This window comes from Etheostoma cragini, chromosome 7, assembly GCF_013103735.1.
Source record: "Etheostoma cragini isolate CJK2018 chromosome 7, CSU_Ecrag_1.0, whole genome shotgun sequence".
NCBI lineage: Eukaryota > Metazoa > Chordata > Actinopteri > Perciformes > Percidae > Etheostoma > Etheostoma cragini.
The window spans coordinates 20,828,667-20,846,698 of record NC_048413.1 but is presented as its reverse complement, the minus strand read 5'-3'; the positions used below and the strand labels follow the sequence as shown (position 1 = coordinate 20,846,698).

General features: G+C 39.5%; 1 protein-coding gene across 5 annotated transcripts in view; it reads right to left on the bottom strand.

Annotated features, from left to right (window-relative positions):
* Window positions 1–18,032, bottom strand: part of cep104 (centrosomal protein 104) — a 33,645-nt gene that overhangs the window by 1,245 nt on the left and 14,368 nt on the right. For 4 of the 5 annotated variants that reach the window (XM_034875516.1, XM_034875518.1, XM_034875519.1 and 1 more), the window contains 10 exons: window positions 13,714–13,890; window positions 10,167–10,367; window positions 9,213–9,308; window positions 8,829–8,910; window positions 8,386–8,458; window positions 8,032–8,140; window positions 7,753–7,891; window positions 6,106–6,173; window positions 2,437–2,524; window positions 177–919 (listed from right to left, as the gene is read on the bottom strand). In XM_034875516.1, the coding sequence (XP_034731407.1) occupies window positions 789–919; window positions 2,437–2,524; window positions 6,106–6,173; window positions 7,753–7,891; window positions 8,032–8,140; window positions 8,386–8,458; window positions 8,829–8,910; window positions 9,213–9,308; window positions 10,167–10,367; window positions 13,714–13,890 (1,164 nt within the window). In that variant the 3' untranslated portion in view covers window positions 177–788. Of the gene's footprint in view, window positions 1–176; window positions 920–2,436; window positions 2,525–6,105; window positions 6,174–7,752; window positions 7,892–8,031; window positions 8,141–8,385; window positions 8,459–8,828; window positions 8,911–9,212; window positions 9,309–10,166; window positions 10,368–13,713; window positions 13,891–18,032 lie in introns of those variants that run through there. The other variant, XM_034875517.1, reaches the window with a different exon arrangement.

The following is an 18,032-nucleotide window of genomic DNA, read 5'->3' as shown; positions in this document are numbered from 1 at the left end:
CAGAGTATCAGTTGCTGTCACTGTCCACCTGGTAAGATTTAGTAAATGATTACATATTTAATGGTACTACACTAGTTCCCCAGGGAAGTGGTCACTTAAATTGTAGTTCCATTTATATCCTGGGTATCTGGTCTAAATATTGAATACAATGCTAAACATATCTTTATCGTTTGTATTTTTTGCAATTTTAATTTGAATAAAATGGTCACAATTATAGCAGCACTGGATCGCTTGTGTAGAACGATTAGTTTGCTAGCTTTGTCAATAACCCTAATGATGTCGTAGTGATGTCATCAGGGTCATCTCAGCTTGGGTTTGGTGACAACATAGGAGAAAGCCTGCATTGCATACTGGGAGTCTAACGAGAAAATGGCATTAGCCTTAATTTAAAAAAAAAAAATGTTTTTATCTGTCTCTTTCACCAGTCACCAAAATTTAATGGAAGTACAGCTGTACAATTCCCCACCACGGTGACTCCAAATGGCAGTGAGCGATGTGAAAAATAAAACAAAAACAGAGCCATCCTGTGAGAACATACGAGACATGAATATACATTGTCTCAATAAGTAGATACAGCACCATGCTCTAATGTTTGTACATAGGCTGATAAGACTGGGGTTTTCTCTTTTAATCTTTTTTCTCTTAATCTTAAAAAGATTTGTTAAACCTTTTTTCCAAAAAGTTCTGATATGCATGGATGTGGGCTAAGGAAATATGAGAGTGGGTTATGGTTACCACAGATCTGTTTGTTGCTGTTGGTTACCTCCCCTGGGTGCTTCGAACCACTTTCAGTGCTTCCCTGGTGTATGTCCTCTAGCCAAGGGTGCCAGGGCTGGGATCCGGCTGCCTCGGCCCATGGCTCTGGCCCTGGCCCTGACCGACCAGGCCTGCATCAGCTTGGCTCCACCAACAGCCCTGCCTGCAAGCACGCATGCACGCACACACAAACAAAATTGTATCCCCATAGTAAACCTTTATATAACATTAACATACACCCCCCGTGAACTGATCCTTTACCTAATTAAAAGAAGTACTGCCACCATAGTGATGTCATCAGGGTCATCTCATCCCATTACAAGTTAAAGTCCTAGATTCAAAATTAGCTGTATGTTTGTAATGTACAGAAGATTCAACAACGCCCGGCATGAAGACAAACTACCAACAAAATGAATAAGCTTTTATGGAATAACACATAAATCAGGGGAAAAAAAACAGCAGAGGCACTATTTCTCACAGCACATGCTATTTATTCAATGTGTACGGCTTCTGTTTAGGCTATCATCTGTTAAGTAGATTAACATTAACAAGATGTGTAAGGAATTGAGTGGCTTAGTACCTTTAACAAACTATTTCCTCAGGTAAACCCTGAAAAGTAAACATGTTCACTGGTGAGCCATTATCCCAGAGTGTTAACTTGTACACTGTAGCAAAGCATGTAGGAATGTGGCTTATTTAAAAAGTGTTCAGAGTCCTTAAGTAAACAGGGTTATTATGAAGCCTTGTGGCACCCCTAATGTGAAAGGTCAGCATGCTCCAGGAACTGCCCTCCTGCTCTTCTGACCTCCTCTGGGTCCTACCCATTGTTGTCAAACGTGTTACAATCCTTAAGATTTCAGTCCCGGTTGATTTGGCGCCTATAGTTACCGTGGCAGCATTTAATAATACAGCTTGCAGAATTCAGTTTAAAATGATGCATATATCGACCACTGGGGGTACCAAAAACACATTGAGCTGCTGCTCTTTCAGAAATGCAACAGAAGAAGAGTGACTGGTGCTTTTTTTTAACGGAAGACATTTGTCAGTGTGGGACAAGCAAAGGTGTAAATAATAAAATTGTTAATGGCTGAATTCCATTTAGCTGCTTTAATTTCAGGCTCCTGGTACCGGCTATGCTGCCTCACTGTCACTCTCACTAGAACACTTAAGTACAACGGAGCCCTCATTAGTATTGTTAGTACCAACAAAAAGGCTTTTTCTACGAGTGTGATATAATGAAAACCTTAAGGAATCCGATCATAACTTAAATATGCTCAGCAGTGATCCTCTATTGTAAGATGTTCACTCTGGTATCAGGATGGATTTTACAGTAATATGAGACATCTCTAAACAAAATAATGGGCATCCCGACTAATACAACCATACCCACCTGTATGAAAAAGCAACGACTAACCCTAACTGCATATGTCAGCCATTAATAATCTACTTACAACCAGTAATGCAAAATATCACTAAAATGGATACACTAACACCCACTACACTAGACTCTACATTAAATCTGTTGCTATTTTTATGTGCCTTATTCTGTGCTCTGAGGCAGGAAACCATAGTGGAAAAGCTGCAACATGAAATTTTACCAACAAGCATGGGCACTTTGTACAGCTTTCACACTGAGCGTTAGAGAGGTGGGTGTGAGACGAGAGTGTATGAATGCTTTACCTTGTGCTGGCTGGCTACTCTGGGACACCGCAGTCCTGCGTGAGTTTTGTTTACAGCCCTCCCTGGCCATGAGGTGAGCCTTCCAGGCCTATAACGGAGACAAAGTAGCTCAGTGAGTTCGTTCCTCTCCCAGGTTCATCTCTCTATCAGGACAGCCATGGGTGACTGTAGGCCCAGTCAAGGCCCGAATGGCTACCCTCCCTCCCACTAACACTGCAGTCTTTCATTGGGCCTGACTTTCTGTAAGCTTTTTACTTCATTCATTTTTAAGGGTGTGAGAGGTGGGCAACTTCATGTTGTGAAACAGATTTTGAATGAGTGCACAAATGAGTTGCAGCCTAAGGTTGAATAAATAGTGTCAATGTAATTTAGGGCTTAATCTCAATATCTATCATTTCTTATTTTAAGTGGTTTGTGTGGAATAAAAATGGTAAAGTACTAAACTATAATTAGAACTTCATTGTTTTTTAGGTAGTTTACACTTTCCTTCTGGATTTGTCAATCTGAAATACGTATTACATTCTGATCACACACATACAAGGCAGAAACAACATACAATATGTTTAAGAGGCATTAAGTAATAAATTACGTCTATTAACCTTTCAAGCAAGAATTCAAATGGGCGTACTCATTCCAATTACAGGGTCTCGAACGAGTCATGTTTTGTGATTTTTCTTCAATACCTCCCTGAGTTGGAAGTGCATAATTTGACTTCTGCCCTCCTTGGATGTAACTGTTCCTCTGGCTACCTCTCCAGAATCAAACACTGATTCCCCCCTGATTACCTGGGGTCACCAAGGTTAGCAAAGATGTACCCAAATTTCAATGAGACTAGTCTAATCAGTGATTGATAGGGACTGTAATAACACAGATGGAAAAAATCTTCTCCTACAAGACCCCCCCACATGTCAAATTGAACGTGGACGCTGGGGGTGTTGTCTTGACCAACTGCCTCTTTGCTTGTTTGAAAGCCATGAGGTCTCTCTCTCATGGGTGGGCCAAATTCTCTGGGCGGCCAAAGCAGAGAAAGGGGCGGTAACCTTGCCCTTTATGACCTCATAAGGGGCAAGATTCCAGATTGGCCCATCTGAGCTTTCATTTTCTCAAAGGCAGAGCCAAATACCCAGGGCTCAGTTTACATCTATCACCATTTCTAGCCACTGGGGGACCATAGGCAGGTTGAGGGAACTCATTTTAATGTTAAAAAAACCTCATAAAGTGAAATTTTCATGCCATGGGACCTTTAACTACTAATCAAGATTCTTGTATTAAGAGTTTTGTCCGGGAGATTCATTTGCTGCTGCAAATTAGGACAGGCAGGGTCAGGACATGTGCTGGTCAGACTGATTCTTGTAGCTCTTGTGGCTCCTTGAAAGACGCCTTGCATGATTCATTAGACTTCACAATGACAGAAAGGTAACGGAAGACAAACCAAAGGCTGCACTGTTGTTACATCTTTTAGTGGGACAGAGAATCTTGTTTGCTGCATATCCATGTTAAACTTCTCTATCACACAGTAAATGGACAGACACAAAGAGTTAGTTAACGGATGAGCAGCTCCAAGGGTGCTGAAATATAAGTACTGTTTACTTGTGGAACATAAGAACAAACTTTCTTCCCTATGGTTATGTTTGTGTAATATTCAACATTGAGGTTACAATCAGTGTACGCAACTATCGTTTGAGTAACCCATTTTGATAACATTTTCTCATTGATACCTGCTATCTGTTGATTAATATTGAAATAAGATTAAATCTTTCAGTAAATCTTTAAATGAACCCTCCTGGTTATAGATCAAACATTGCCCACATAATACATAGCAGGGAGCCACCTCAGATGGAAAGCTACCACTACTTACGGAACCAAAGGAAACCTTAATTTGTCCAATTGTACAACACAAGATTTAACTTTTGTCTAGGGTTTATAATTAGCATCAAAAGAACTGAATTATCCTAAACCACCAAAAAAAAGATTTAGTGAAAGCATGGCTATCACACACACACATATATATATATATATATATATATATATATATATATATATATATATATATATATATATATATATATATATATATATATATATATATATATATATATATATATATATATATATATATATATATATATATATCTGTACATGTACCACTAATCAGGACATTTTTGTCTTAAAAAGGCACTATTCAGTTTATTCGCTGTTTTTCTCGCAGGTTTCTCTATAAAGTTTCCCCTACAGCTTCGGAATAGATATTTGGCAGCTCCTATGTCTCTTGTGTCTGATTCCTCACTTAGTCAGTCCGCCATTTCCTCTTTCTCTGTTCCTCAGACAATGCATTCCTAGCAATCTGTTTCTTTTTCGCTGTTATGGAAAAACTCCATCACTACCTTGATAACCGGTTCCTGAATGGGTGTATGTGTGCAGTGCCTTGAAGTAATCCGTTACATCGCGAAAGCTGATATCAAGTCATACTTTATACGCGGGTGACTCACCGTTTCAGAAAGCAAGTTTAGTGAAAACTGAGCTTGCTACCCCTGAGATGAGGGAAACTCTGTGTTTTCTGTTTCAGACAGGAAGGTTAATCAAACCTGAGAGATGGGTAACTCCAGGTCATTACAGAAAGAGACTAACTTAACCTCAGAGTCACTTACTATGGTAACTGTGCCTTTGAACCTAACCTGGTCAGGAGGAGGTTTTCTTCAATAAACCTTGAGTTTCTCTCTGTCTCCTCTCTCTGACACAGCATTCTATCACTCATTCATTCATTCAGTCTGTATCAGGCGCATTTTAGCACAATTTGTTATCTGCGTGAATAAAAAACAGTGTTGGTTTATTAACTGTGTTAAGCAGACTATAAAACATGGCATTTTCTTTTATCAAAAATCCCGTTATTGAAGAAGCTGTATTACTTCACCGGATTCAAATCAGCAATTTACAAAGCTGTTACTGATCATCATCACTACACTACTCAAGCTGTGACCTGACATCCAGTTTGTTCCGGATCGTTAGCCATACTAGTACAGTATGTGTGCTTGTGTGCCAGCAAAGTTAGTTTCTGTTCGCTTGGTTTCTGTTAGCAAACAGTCCTCTGTCTTCAGTACCTTCACCCCGGTCTGACAACCAAACCCATCAACTCCCGTCGTGCTCACCACAAAACACGTTCATCACCACCATCAGCATTCCATCACCCGGACTCACCTATCTATATTCCTGGCAATACCCAGTATATTTTTGTCTTCAATAAACACTCTCTCAGTTTTTCACCACGTAACTTGTCCTGGTCTGCGTTTGGGTTCAGAACTTAAGAGTTTCTGACAGTTGATGAGGGAATATGGAAAAAGCTCACTGAGGGAAGTTCAGGCCCAAGTTCTGTGAAAACCATTATTATCTCGGAAGCAGCTCTACACAAGAGAGCTAGTTTTTTGGGGGGGGGATTTAGCAAAGAAACAATTAGCCTTAAATAGCATAGCACGTTTGGTATTCAAAAACTGATTCTGCTGCAGAATTCTTGTTTTTGATCAAGTTAGAAAGGGACATACATGTTCCAATTCACAACTATTTGTTGCTTACCACACATGATTTACATCAAGTCCTAATATTCTATGATCAAGCTTTTGCTTCACAAAATTAACACTAGCACACTTCATGTGACTTGCAGGTACATGACCTCACCTTCTCTCCAGGCATGAAGTTGTTGTGACACAAAGGACAGTGGTTGGAGCCTTTACCTGAGATAGAGGCTGAAACAGAAACATGACACCTTTAAAGAGATACGTTGCAGATATTCATTTCATTTCATTTCATTTCATTTTACCAATGCCCAGATTTCCTACCCAGGCAGAGAAAAAAAACCTCCAAGTGATGCATTTGACACAAAACGTGTCACTTGGAGGTTTACTGCTGTTGCTTGTGTGGGAGCGTTTATTGGTTAGGTGCGGGGCAGTGCATTCTGGTAGTTGTAGATTTTCTACCTTTTGCACGAATGGGAATATCAAAGCTCCTTTTCTCTGCCATTTTACTGCACAGAGAGTACAGTTTTATTAAAAGACCCTCTTTACAGAAGTAAGATCACTTTATGCCAACTGTTACAGGAATGGTCCCCTAAACATGCCCGAGAAAATAATTAAAGTACCCCATTGAGGGAGAACAGTTTTAAATACAATGCAGAGACTTATTTAGGGAGACATATGGCTGGAGATAGATGTAGTGTAAGGCTTGATACTGTAAGCCTCTTTATTTAGTTAGTTGGTTGAGTTACAATAAACTGTACCTTCCAATTGAAAAAAAAAAAACACCGACCTAGAAAACCCATTCAGATAATAGCTTGTTTTTTTACTGAAGACTGACTGCAACCAACGTTGTGGAAAACGTACTGACTTTTGATTCATTAAAGGCTCTGTGTAGCATCTCAGCTACAATAAGGACTAAACCAAGGTCAGTTTAAGCAATCCAGGCAGGGCAGAATCAAGGTAAAAACCAGGAAGAAAAATACATAAGCAGAATTAATTTTTATCTCCCTAAAGTTGGTTAATCAATGTTTCAGGAAATGTGTCTTTTTGCAATGGATTTAATAGTTAATCTAATTGAGGAAATGATGTGCTTTGTAAGAGAAAGAACACTTTAAAGTAAAGTCAAATTGCTAAGCTTGATAAGATACATTTCCTATACTTCCTATAGTGAGTTTATTTCTTCAAGTCAGATCAGCACCTGCTGTGTTGGTAGACTATACATGGAACCAAAGAGAAGGCACAGGCAGAACCAAGGCACAGAGATAGTGTTGGGCTGGTGTAAGTTCAGTGCGATCAGTGCAAAAGATTTCATCTCGGGTGTAATGTCATTTCCAGCTCCGGGTTCTGAGTTCTGAGGTAAATGGAACAATGGATTAGACCTAAGAATAGGGCAACAGTCACACCAGCCTTTCTAAACAACCACATAGTAGACTGAAATGAATTTATTTGAGTGGAATCATTGTAATCGGTGGATTCACTTGTAAATCTGCGCTATGCTTTTGCGGAGAGTTAAATTTTGTTGAACTTTGACGTCCGAAGGACAATACAGCAGGACAAAAACCTTGGCTCTTAACGGTCTAACATACAGCTCTCTCTCTCCTCTCTTAATGTAGACTACATTGATGCAACCCCACGCCAAAACAGGCAAGATGTGCAGTGCAGGCTTCATCACCATCCAATAAAGACAAACAATTATAAAAGAAAAAAAGAAAATACACCATAGTCAACCAAATAACAATCAGGATTTTCATCACATAAGGTGTTTTCAGAATTCTTTCAATTGCATGATAGAGGTACACTGAGAACTCACGGTTGCAGGCGGGACCCTGGAGATGGCGAGTCAGATCTTCAGTGGGCACGGCCTCTGAGCAGCGTGGGCACTGGCTGAACTTGGACCTGCTTTCACATTCACCCAGTAGGTGCTCCGTGAGGCTGGCTATCTCGACTACCTGTGAACACAACGCAGAACTGTACGCAAAAGTCTGTACGCAAGCTTTATTTCTTAGGTGGTCATTCAACAGCCAGGCAGGTGTCTTTCTTTCAGGAGGACTTAAAAAATACTGACACGTTTGAAAATGTAAAGATCTACCTGTCTACATTCATCGCAGCGTTTCAGCATAGGACAGTGTTTCCAGTAGTGAAGGTCCCAGCCATCCTCTGTGAATGATTCATCCTTTTTATCGCAGAATATACACAAGCTGAAAGATCAGATGAGGCTGCAGATCAGATCATGTCCCTTCGAAGCATTGACCTGTGTACTGGTACACTACTGACTTTAATAATTAATAAACAAAATAAAAGTTAAACAAACATTTGAATGTGTGAAAACTGCATCAAAAACACTAAACGTATAGAGTTGGGGTCAGGCTTATATGCTATATGCATTGTTTATTTGCATCTTTATATTATTTTTTAGTGTCACCTTGAGTTAATGGTCACTTACTTGTCCAGATAGTTGATAGATTTTTGGACGTCAATACTGTCCGTTATCTTGTTCTGCGGCACTTTTGTGACAGCTGAAAATTAAGAAGACAGTAATGTTACTTGTCATGACTGCACTAACTGGAGGCCACCCTTTCGAGCATCACCCCAATGAGATCCAGCCCTCTATAAAGGAAAAACATTAACACTGACTTTACAAAACTTAAACATGATGTAAACATGCAGTCGACTTATGCCCGAGTTGCAGGGTGCATCATTTTGTTAATATAGGTACTTCTTTTGCCATAAAGTAAAATCTCATTGTGCTTTAAAGCAATCAAAATCAGACCTGGTGGTGTACAGTACATACGAATGTTCAACTCTTTAACATTAAGAATATCTTTAATGTGATTAGGAACTGAGATGCTTTTGTCAGGTTCTTTCTTGTTAAACATGTGCACATACTTGTTTTGGCAGCTTTTTGGGACTCAACTTTGGGAGCTTCTTTCTTGGTAATATGTCCTTTGGTTTCGTCATTTCCGCTCTCCTTCACAAGCACACAGAGAAGTTTGAACAGATTTCAAAAAGCACAGGTCCAGAAAAAGATGCTTTCACACAAGGCAAGCTCTACACAACTGTAACAGTAACTTCAGACATAGGACGTGTAAGTTGGGAATAATTGGTGGAACTCCTCTTCATAAGACTTTTTAAAGAAAGATATATAATACAAAGATATATATAATGTATCAATGTTGTTATCTGCTCGTTTAAAGTATCGGAGTCATAAATATAAATTAGCAGCTATTATAAAAAGTGATGTAATCGCAGCATGGTGACAACTTCACCTACTGTGATCTCTTTTAAGGCAGCCAGCTGCTCCTGAAGAGAGTGGATCTCCTCCTTCTCTCTTTGCCCATCCGGCTGACCACCTCCCTTCTTTAGAGTCTGGGTGAAAAGTGACACGCCATTAGCATCAGTCAGTTTTTTGGTTTCATATTCCTCTGTGTTCCTTTCTTCTCTTTTCCTCCTGCTAATACAACGTCAGGAACACATCTTTCTTTTCTTCTTTAAAAGTTGAACAGCTTAAAGCTTGGCAGACTCTTAGGGCCACTTCGCAATAGGAAAGCTAGGTCTTTAGTTCTTTATGCCAGTAAGAAATTTAACTTCACCCTCACAGTGTGTGAGTGACAAACATTACGCTAAAGTAATATCACATCATGTTAGCTATAGAACATAAGATGACTTGTTTACTGGCTGTTTGTGGTTTCAGCTAACAGCCGTCCGTTTTCTCATTTTGTGTTGATATTTAAAGTCAGTCAAGTCTGTTGCCCATGCAATCTTACACACAGGTTAGCTGGGGATGACGTGAAGGATTTGAAAGTAACGCAGCACTATATCTACATTACACCATCAATAGATACATGAATGAATCTGTCATAGAGAATTTGATTACCAAGATGAATAGGGTTAAGGAAGCAGAGGAGGCAGTTGGCTGTCTGTGCAACATGAAACTATTACTGTCAGCTTAGAAAAAAATAAAAAGACATGATGCCTTGAGGTCCCTCCTTAAAAGAGAGCTCCCATCTGTTTGACAGTTTCTCTGACCGTCTACCAGCTGCTCCTCACTGACTACAATCTGTTTGAGAAGAACATCAACAGTGTGAACACATCCTCGGCCTGGCCGTTTGACGCTAATAGTTTTAACACAGCAAATATAGTAATTCGTATAATTTTTTTAAATGGAAAAAGGAAGATTACAGTTATATCTTTTTTTTAATGAAGATGTTAAGAAACACTTCTTGCCTGAGTGTCCGCCAGCTTTCCATCAATCTTAGCAAAGCCATCAAAGAGGGTTTTGTAGAGGAAGTTCTTCCGCGCAGCAGCATCGTTGGTTGGAAAGTAGCGGAGAACAGCAGCTCCGTGCTGCTGGTACATGGATAATATGACGCGCACTGCCAGCTCTCGCACCGCTGGTGTATTGTGCTCCAAAGCTGCTGTACAGAACTAAGAGAGGAAAACAGTGCTTTCTATTGACATGTGAACACTGAGCAAGGATTTTAATTGACTGGATGTTACTGTTCTAACATACTGTATACATGTTTTGTTTTTGAACTAATTTTGCAATGCAATTAAGATTCAATTTCAGATGATATCTCATAGAAGAAGAAAAAAACTTCTACATACCCAGAAATTAACCTGTGGGCTAGGTTGTTAAAATTGGTGATCATAAACCTGAGCGGGTCACCATCAGTACATGTACTTAAAGTAACTGCATTTAGCTTTCTGCAGTGAAAGTCATGCATGGAAGAAACCAGGTTTCTGTAATCGGGGTAAGGAATAAAGGAAACCAGTTTTTTTCGGGGAGAAATCTTTTGGCCATGGACACATAACCATAACTAATTTTTACCTATGCACATGAGGATAAAAAAAGACTTACAGACTATTTTACTGCAAAGCAGCAGAATAAAAGGAAAGATCATTGCATGTAGTCAAAACGTATTTCACCCAAAGCCTGACTAAAACTAAAACAAATAGCCTTTATAAGTCTAATTAAGTTCCCAGCTTTGAAGATCTGACAACAACAACATTCACATGCATGTTAAAGAAATATTAAACAGTAATCAGGTTACTACACTGCAAGTAAACCATATGTCAGATGTTGTGTATAACCTGTTTTTTTAGAGTGTTTATGGGTTGTCATGTCATGTAGTACAAGTTTACTCAAATAAATCAGGTTATAGAAGAAATCCGAAGGTTTTACATGCACTGTAGTAACCTTTCCCAGTGACAGTGAATCCTAGTAAGTCAGTAGTCAGAATTCAGATCATTTCCTTACCCATATACATACAATGCATGGGAATAATAGTCAAATGTTAGTGCTAGAAACCAACTTTATAAGACGTTTTTCTACACCCTTAATTAAACTTTGAGCAACTTGTTGGTGCACTCAAAACAGTTTTTTGTCTATTAATTTATTTGAATTTTTGTCATCTTTATTGTTCTTTTAGGTGTTCTAATGCATTTATTGTTTAAGCCAGATCAAGTTGCCTCTGTGTTTGAGGGTTGCCATGCAATAGAACTTGCCTTGCCGAGTCTTACTTCCCGTATGTAGAGGAAACAAGGCAGGCCACAATAAATAGTCAGTGCTTGCTCTTTACAAATAAAAGTCAAAGTTTTATGAAGCAATATTTGCAGTCTAGTTTCATGTGCAAAACAGCAACATTGTTGAGCCAAGTGCACATCATGACATAAAAAGATCCCATTATTCGACATAATATGTGTGTAGAGAGTTGCAACACAATGGGAATCCCGCCAGAGGAGAACATTGACATCCAGAAGTAAACTGTGTACAAAGGCCACCCATCCCTCATTCAACCGGCTCAGGGACAGCTTGCCATTATTCCATGTTGTCTCTGCTGACTGCTTCTCATTTTAATTACAGGAAATTCAATCACCCCCTTTTTTCACTCTGGCTCCCGCCTCAGAGCGGATCACCCAGGTAACAGTAGGGGGAAAAGGAAAAAATGCTCAAAACATGGCTGGGCTAACACTATAGAGCTGTCAAGAGGGCTAGTTACAAGATCTAAAAGGCGGAAAACAGTAGAGGTATTAGCTGTGAATTTAAGGATTCATCATTTACCAAGTTTCCTGACTATATAAAAGATATATACTGTGCCTGAGCAACATGCAAAGGCATGATTATTTTAGGTTCATACACATATTGATGGGGTTAAATCTGTATAGATGTGCACACATTTTTGTTTGTATTTTAAAGATTTGATTGTGAAGGCTTCTTCTCCATCTCCACCTTCACTGGCACGTGCTGTGTCATATTTTTCTTTCTCTACTCTCACATACATTCAGATAAGCAGTTAAAACGTTTTTCCCCGGGTGAGGTGCTTTGTGTGTCTCGAGGACGAGGACAGCTATGTGAGATGGGTCAGCACAATAAAGTTTACTGTAAGAACCTAGTAGCTACCCTGAACCTTTTGTAGTTTTTTTTTTTTAAAGATATATTGCTTGTTGCTTGTTGTGGCTTTCCAGGTATCTCATCAAATCCTCAAAGGCAAGGCAATTATTTCACAATCTATTCATTACTGAAACTAAATTTCCTGGTGTCTCTTACATTTTACATCAGGAGAAAAAGACAGGCAGACGGAATGAAGCACAGTTATCCTGTCACGTCTCAATCCAGGCTGGAAATGTTTCCCAGGCAAACATGGGAGGCAGCCAACACAAAGGGAACAGGCGCTGGGCAAGCACGCACAAACATGCAAACACAGGCCACCCAGTGCCACCTGTGTGGCTTTGGCTTCAGAAGACAGAGAAACTCAGAGGACAAACGTAACAATTTGCTCTCCCTGATAAAAGATTTGCAGAGTCAAGAGGAGGGCTGAGTAAAGGGGGATGGGTGGACGGCCAGTCGTAAACTAAAGAGTGGGGGACAGGGCGGCTTGTTGTCCTGCACAGCCTGGTCAACAGTTGGATAGGTGGATAGTCTGCACGTAGATATTAGGTCACTGCTGGAAACCAGAGGAGTGCAGGCGGTGTACAGTGATTGCCAATGGTGACAACATTGACTCAGCTGACTGGAGCCTAATGGCAGCATGTTTGGATGTACTGAATGGCCACAGAGAGCCCGGGAGGGAATGCTCCGCTTTCAGTTAGTCACACTGTAATTACTAAGTCTAATGTAACGGAAAATCAGCTCGATGGATGCCTGCTTTTAAAGCAGAATAATAAAGGCATTATACTGTGTCTATTTCTATGCAGCGCATGTGCTATCATGTATTAGAAGATCTGTCGCAACTGTTATTTCCAGATGGGAAGAGAGCAAATTGACACTGCCAAAATAAAAACAACAGTAGTAGTTTACAGCCCTAGTATAGTTTAGAATATATGACCGCTGATGCCTACAGTGGCATTTTGTTCTCTATGTAATGGAATAACTATCTCATTATGTCAAGATTTGTAAATAATAATAATAATAATAATAATAATAATAATAATAATAATAACTGCAACCAAAGATGTTCTGGACTTCAAAATTCTGCAACTTTTGATTATTTTAAATTTGGCTGCTGAGGCAAACAAAAGGTTGATTTTCAAACATAACAAGATACTTAATGTGTGAAATTGAGCTAACAATAACAGAACAGATAAGTGCAACCATGGCCACTCTCGGCTTATGCATCAGAGACTAAAATATTTCAGATTAATTAAGGACTTTGACTTCCCACGCACACAAAGACACACACACACACACACACACGCACGCACGCACGCACACACACACACACACACACACACACAATTGACAGATGCACTTTGCATAGTTTAGGTCTTTTACCATCATGACATTGTCCAGGGAGAAGCCAGAGTTCTCTGTACCCAGTTCAGCGAGTAGCTTTTCAAGCAGCTCGGCCCGACTCTGAGCCAGACGAGAGGGATAGTTGGATTTGAAGGGCTTCACCAACTCGCCAGGGATTACCTGCAGGGTGCGTACATCTTTCAAAACAGCAATTTCCTAAATGGAGGACATGAGAAAGAGAGAATGATCTTGACATTTACAGTGTTAAGTCACACAAAGTCATTTTTGAAAGTATGCACCTTTAAGTAATATGTAAGCCACTAACAAAACATATCTGTGTGATGCTACACATGGTGATTTGTCATTCAACACAAGCATCTGGTAAAGAGACAAGTCATGACAAAGAATACAAGTGTACACATAATGTAGGACTGAAAATGGCTCTTGGAAAACATTCTCTTAGTATTTTGCCATTTTAGCCTCAGGTTGTGGAATGTATGTCGGAAATGTGTGACACACACACACACACACACACACACACACACACACACACACACACACACACACACACACACACACACACACACACACACACACACACACACACACACACACACATAAATACATTTCCTCAAAACAAAGAGGTATTCAGGGCTGGGCGATGATTTCAGAGGGCTGAGACTCATGGTAATGACAGGCACAGTTAGCTATTGTAGCTCATTAAGACATCCATTCCTGTCTTACTTAACACACACACACACACACACTGCATCAGATTCCAGTTAGCAAAAGATATTTACCTACACTTACATACAGTGCGTCATCATCCCTCAATTCACCAGTCCAGCAACACTTTCTGTTCTCACTCACCAGTGCATATGAAAGCACCAACCTCCGGTACAGGCCACAAGTAACAAATACCACCTATTCTGTATGGAACTTGCATTAGCTGTCATGTGCGGTTACAAGGAGCGTACAAGGAGCCAGTCTAGCCACCCAGAGAGACTACAACTTGGGGCTTGTTTAAAGGCTGGGGCAGAGCATGACAACACCTCAGACACCTCCTAACTCACCCTGTATATCACGCTACAGTACAGCCCACTGCAGCATGCAAGCAGTGAGTTAATCTCTGAGGTCAATGCAATTTTTGTAAAGCTAACTTAAGAAGTTACATGCTCCTTTAAATAAAAAAAATAATAAACACACTATATAAAACTACACTCTATTTGATTAAGATTAATTACATACAGTGCACAAATGCTATATGCAGAAGTTTATTTTTGTATATAATGGCGTTTTTCCACTGCACAGTACGTCCTTGACTCGCCTTGACTCTACTCGCCTTTTTTGTTTTTCCATTGCAAACAAAAGTCCCTGGTACCTGCTAACAGGTACTTTTCAATCCACCTCAGTTGAGGTTCCAAGCGAGCCGAGCCAATACCAAAAGGTGACGTGAAAACTTGCAGACTACTACAAGACTACAACAAAAAAAACTAGTTTGAAGTCTGAAGGAAATGGCATTCAGATAAACAGTACAGTGTGAGACTCAGCCTACATGGGGCGCACGCTCCTACTAGGTGAGGTAGAGGCCACCCTAATCTGTGAGCGTTATGGCAACATGCAGAGTCACCTCTCTGAATTCAAACAACAAGTGCACCGATGGCTTTATCATGAAGGCTTCTGTTTAGTATACAGTAAAATAACTATGTTAGTACCAAGTACGCACGGTCAGCTTTGTTTTTTCTTTAAAACATGTATTTGGATTTTTGTACATTTGACAGACAAGAACGGTATAACAAGGAACATATCATAAAACAGAAGAGATAAGGGATCAAATGGAGCAGCTGTTGTATCCACATTTAACGTCATTTATCTGTACATCAATAGGTGTATGCTAACACAAAAAAAAAACAGATGTCCATCTCAACGCCATATATTACAGAGTGTAAACAAAAGATAAATAAAATAATTAATAAAAAATAATAATAAACTTAAACACTCCTTAGTCCAGCTAGTCATCCCAACCATCCACCTCCATATTACTCTCAAGGAATTTGAAGAAAGAGCTCCAAATTTTCCAAAACTTGTCAAGCCTATTTTTTGTTGTGTAACTTATCTTTTCTAAAGATCCGCTTCTTCTGCTGTTTCGAAAGTATGTGGTTTTCCGTTGATCGTTCCCAGAAGCGTAGCAGCACAGGTTATTTCGTAACGTGGGTGTTAGATAGAGAGGGAGTCAGTCTTTGAAAGGTCAAATACAAGTATATTTCCGCTGATCCTGGCAGCTTCCATGACTCGTACCTTATCTGCATATTTTAGGAACTTCATTTCCACCGTTCTGGGATGCCTCGCAATTTGTTGATTTCCACTGTTGTTAATTCCGCCAAGTCAGTATGCTCTTTCAATTAGGACTGGCCAAGGAGAGTTGTGTTCACCAAGTACGTCAGGAATCCACTTTTCCAGAAAAGCGCACATATCACCTCCCTCTGTTGACTCGGGAAACCCGCCAAGTGCAGATTCGAGCGGCAAAGCAACTTGTAGCACTAGCTCTTCCATAGCCGCTTTCATGGACGGATCTGGGTTTTCAAAGCGGATATATCATCTTCATTGGTGCTAATTCTGTCTTCTACTTCCGATAATCCCTTCAGTTTACCTGCACTCTTTGAATAGCGCTAAAAGGTCCGTCAAATTGTGAAACAAATTCTTCCTTCATTGGGTGGATGGCATCAAGAATTTGGCCAGAGCTAGTAGCTGTATCGTCGTTGTTAGCATTGGAGCTTGCTAGTTCGTCCGCGCTGGGGCTTCCTGGTGGTTTAGTAGTGGATTTTGAGGGTTTGGCTTGCAGTTTTGCAGGCATTTTCTTTTCCTAGAGTTTAGCGACAAATGGCAACGGTTTACTAATTCCTTGAGGCTACCTGTTTGCTATTTTGTGAAGTGTATGCGGGAGCCGTTCGACGCACGTCTGCCTAGCAGTGCGCCATAGCCGGAAGTCCCCCGCGGTCACCTTTATACAAAATTTGCCTTTGGCAGAAAGTTGAGTTTAGTTATTTGCATAAGTCCATGTGAAAATAATCAATTTCGTTTTTTAAGAAATCCAACCTCTTGAAAAAGAATGGAATCATTCTCTGCTTTAACCTAACCCAAAGCCTTAGAAGTAAGAGCGATGTGACATTTATTACATCATTTCACCATTGAGCTATGATCTAATGACTTTATCACACTGCTCAACATTACTTCATTACTTAATTACAGATCACATTCCTTATAGGAATCATGACATCATTTATTTCTTTTATGAAAAAAATAATTTTTTGCGGACATTATCTTGTTCAGCCAACCTGGGGTCAAGGTCTACATGATGAACAAAAGAGAGATTTCTTGTAAGGAGCAAGGCCTTGTTTGTGTGCACTCATAGCTCCGCACATTCTCAGCATAATATTGTTATTTGATACATTTTTACAAAGAGGAGCACTGATTCAGCACCATACTTTTTTACATCTTCTCTCCATCTTTTTAGCTTCAGTCACTGATGTATAAAATAACTACTGTTTTATCTTCACTGTCCATTCTCCTAGCTTGCTACTCAACTAGCTTCAGTCTGTCAAGCTGGTGACATTCAACCTAGGTCAGTCATGGCCTTGTGGGATGTCAGTTAAAAACTGTATATTAAGTAAACAACAATGGTACTTTTTGCTTTGCTACTGCTTTTTATGGCATATGGATCAGTGCAGTAGGAGAATAAGAGATTAAAACAAGGAAAATGACTTATTACTTACTACTAAAATGTATTTTACTGGATCACTGTTTATCTGTGTCTGATTAGCGTAGGAGCACACTGTAGTGTTTAGTGTTGTGGTATAAATATTTTGAGGTAATCTTTCATGGCACTATCAGAGAAGGACACTTGTACTATATTCTCCCTCCTGGCTTAATATTGTAAAAACTTAATTGTATGTATCAATGTGTTTATGGTCTTCATTTGATTTTATTTGCACACAGGTTATTTATGTGTGTTATTTATGTGTTTTCATTTGTAATGTATTTTAGATTTGCCGTCATACTCACTTATAATAATAATAATAATAATAATAATAATAATAATAATAAATTTTATTTATAATGTACTTTTCATCAATAGATCTCAAAGTGCTACAGGTAAAAAAGAGAAAAAGAAAACAAAAAAGAAAGAATAAAAAAAAAGAAAATAAAGCAATTCTTAGAAGAGAGGATAAAAAACATCTTAAGGGGACCAAAATATTGCTGAAAAAGAAATGTTTGAAGGTCTTTTTTTAAAACACTCAGTGGATTGAGGTGCCCTCAAGGTGTCAGGGAGGGCATTCCACAGACGTGGGGTAGCAGCA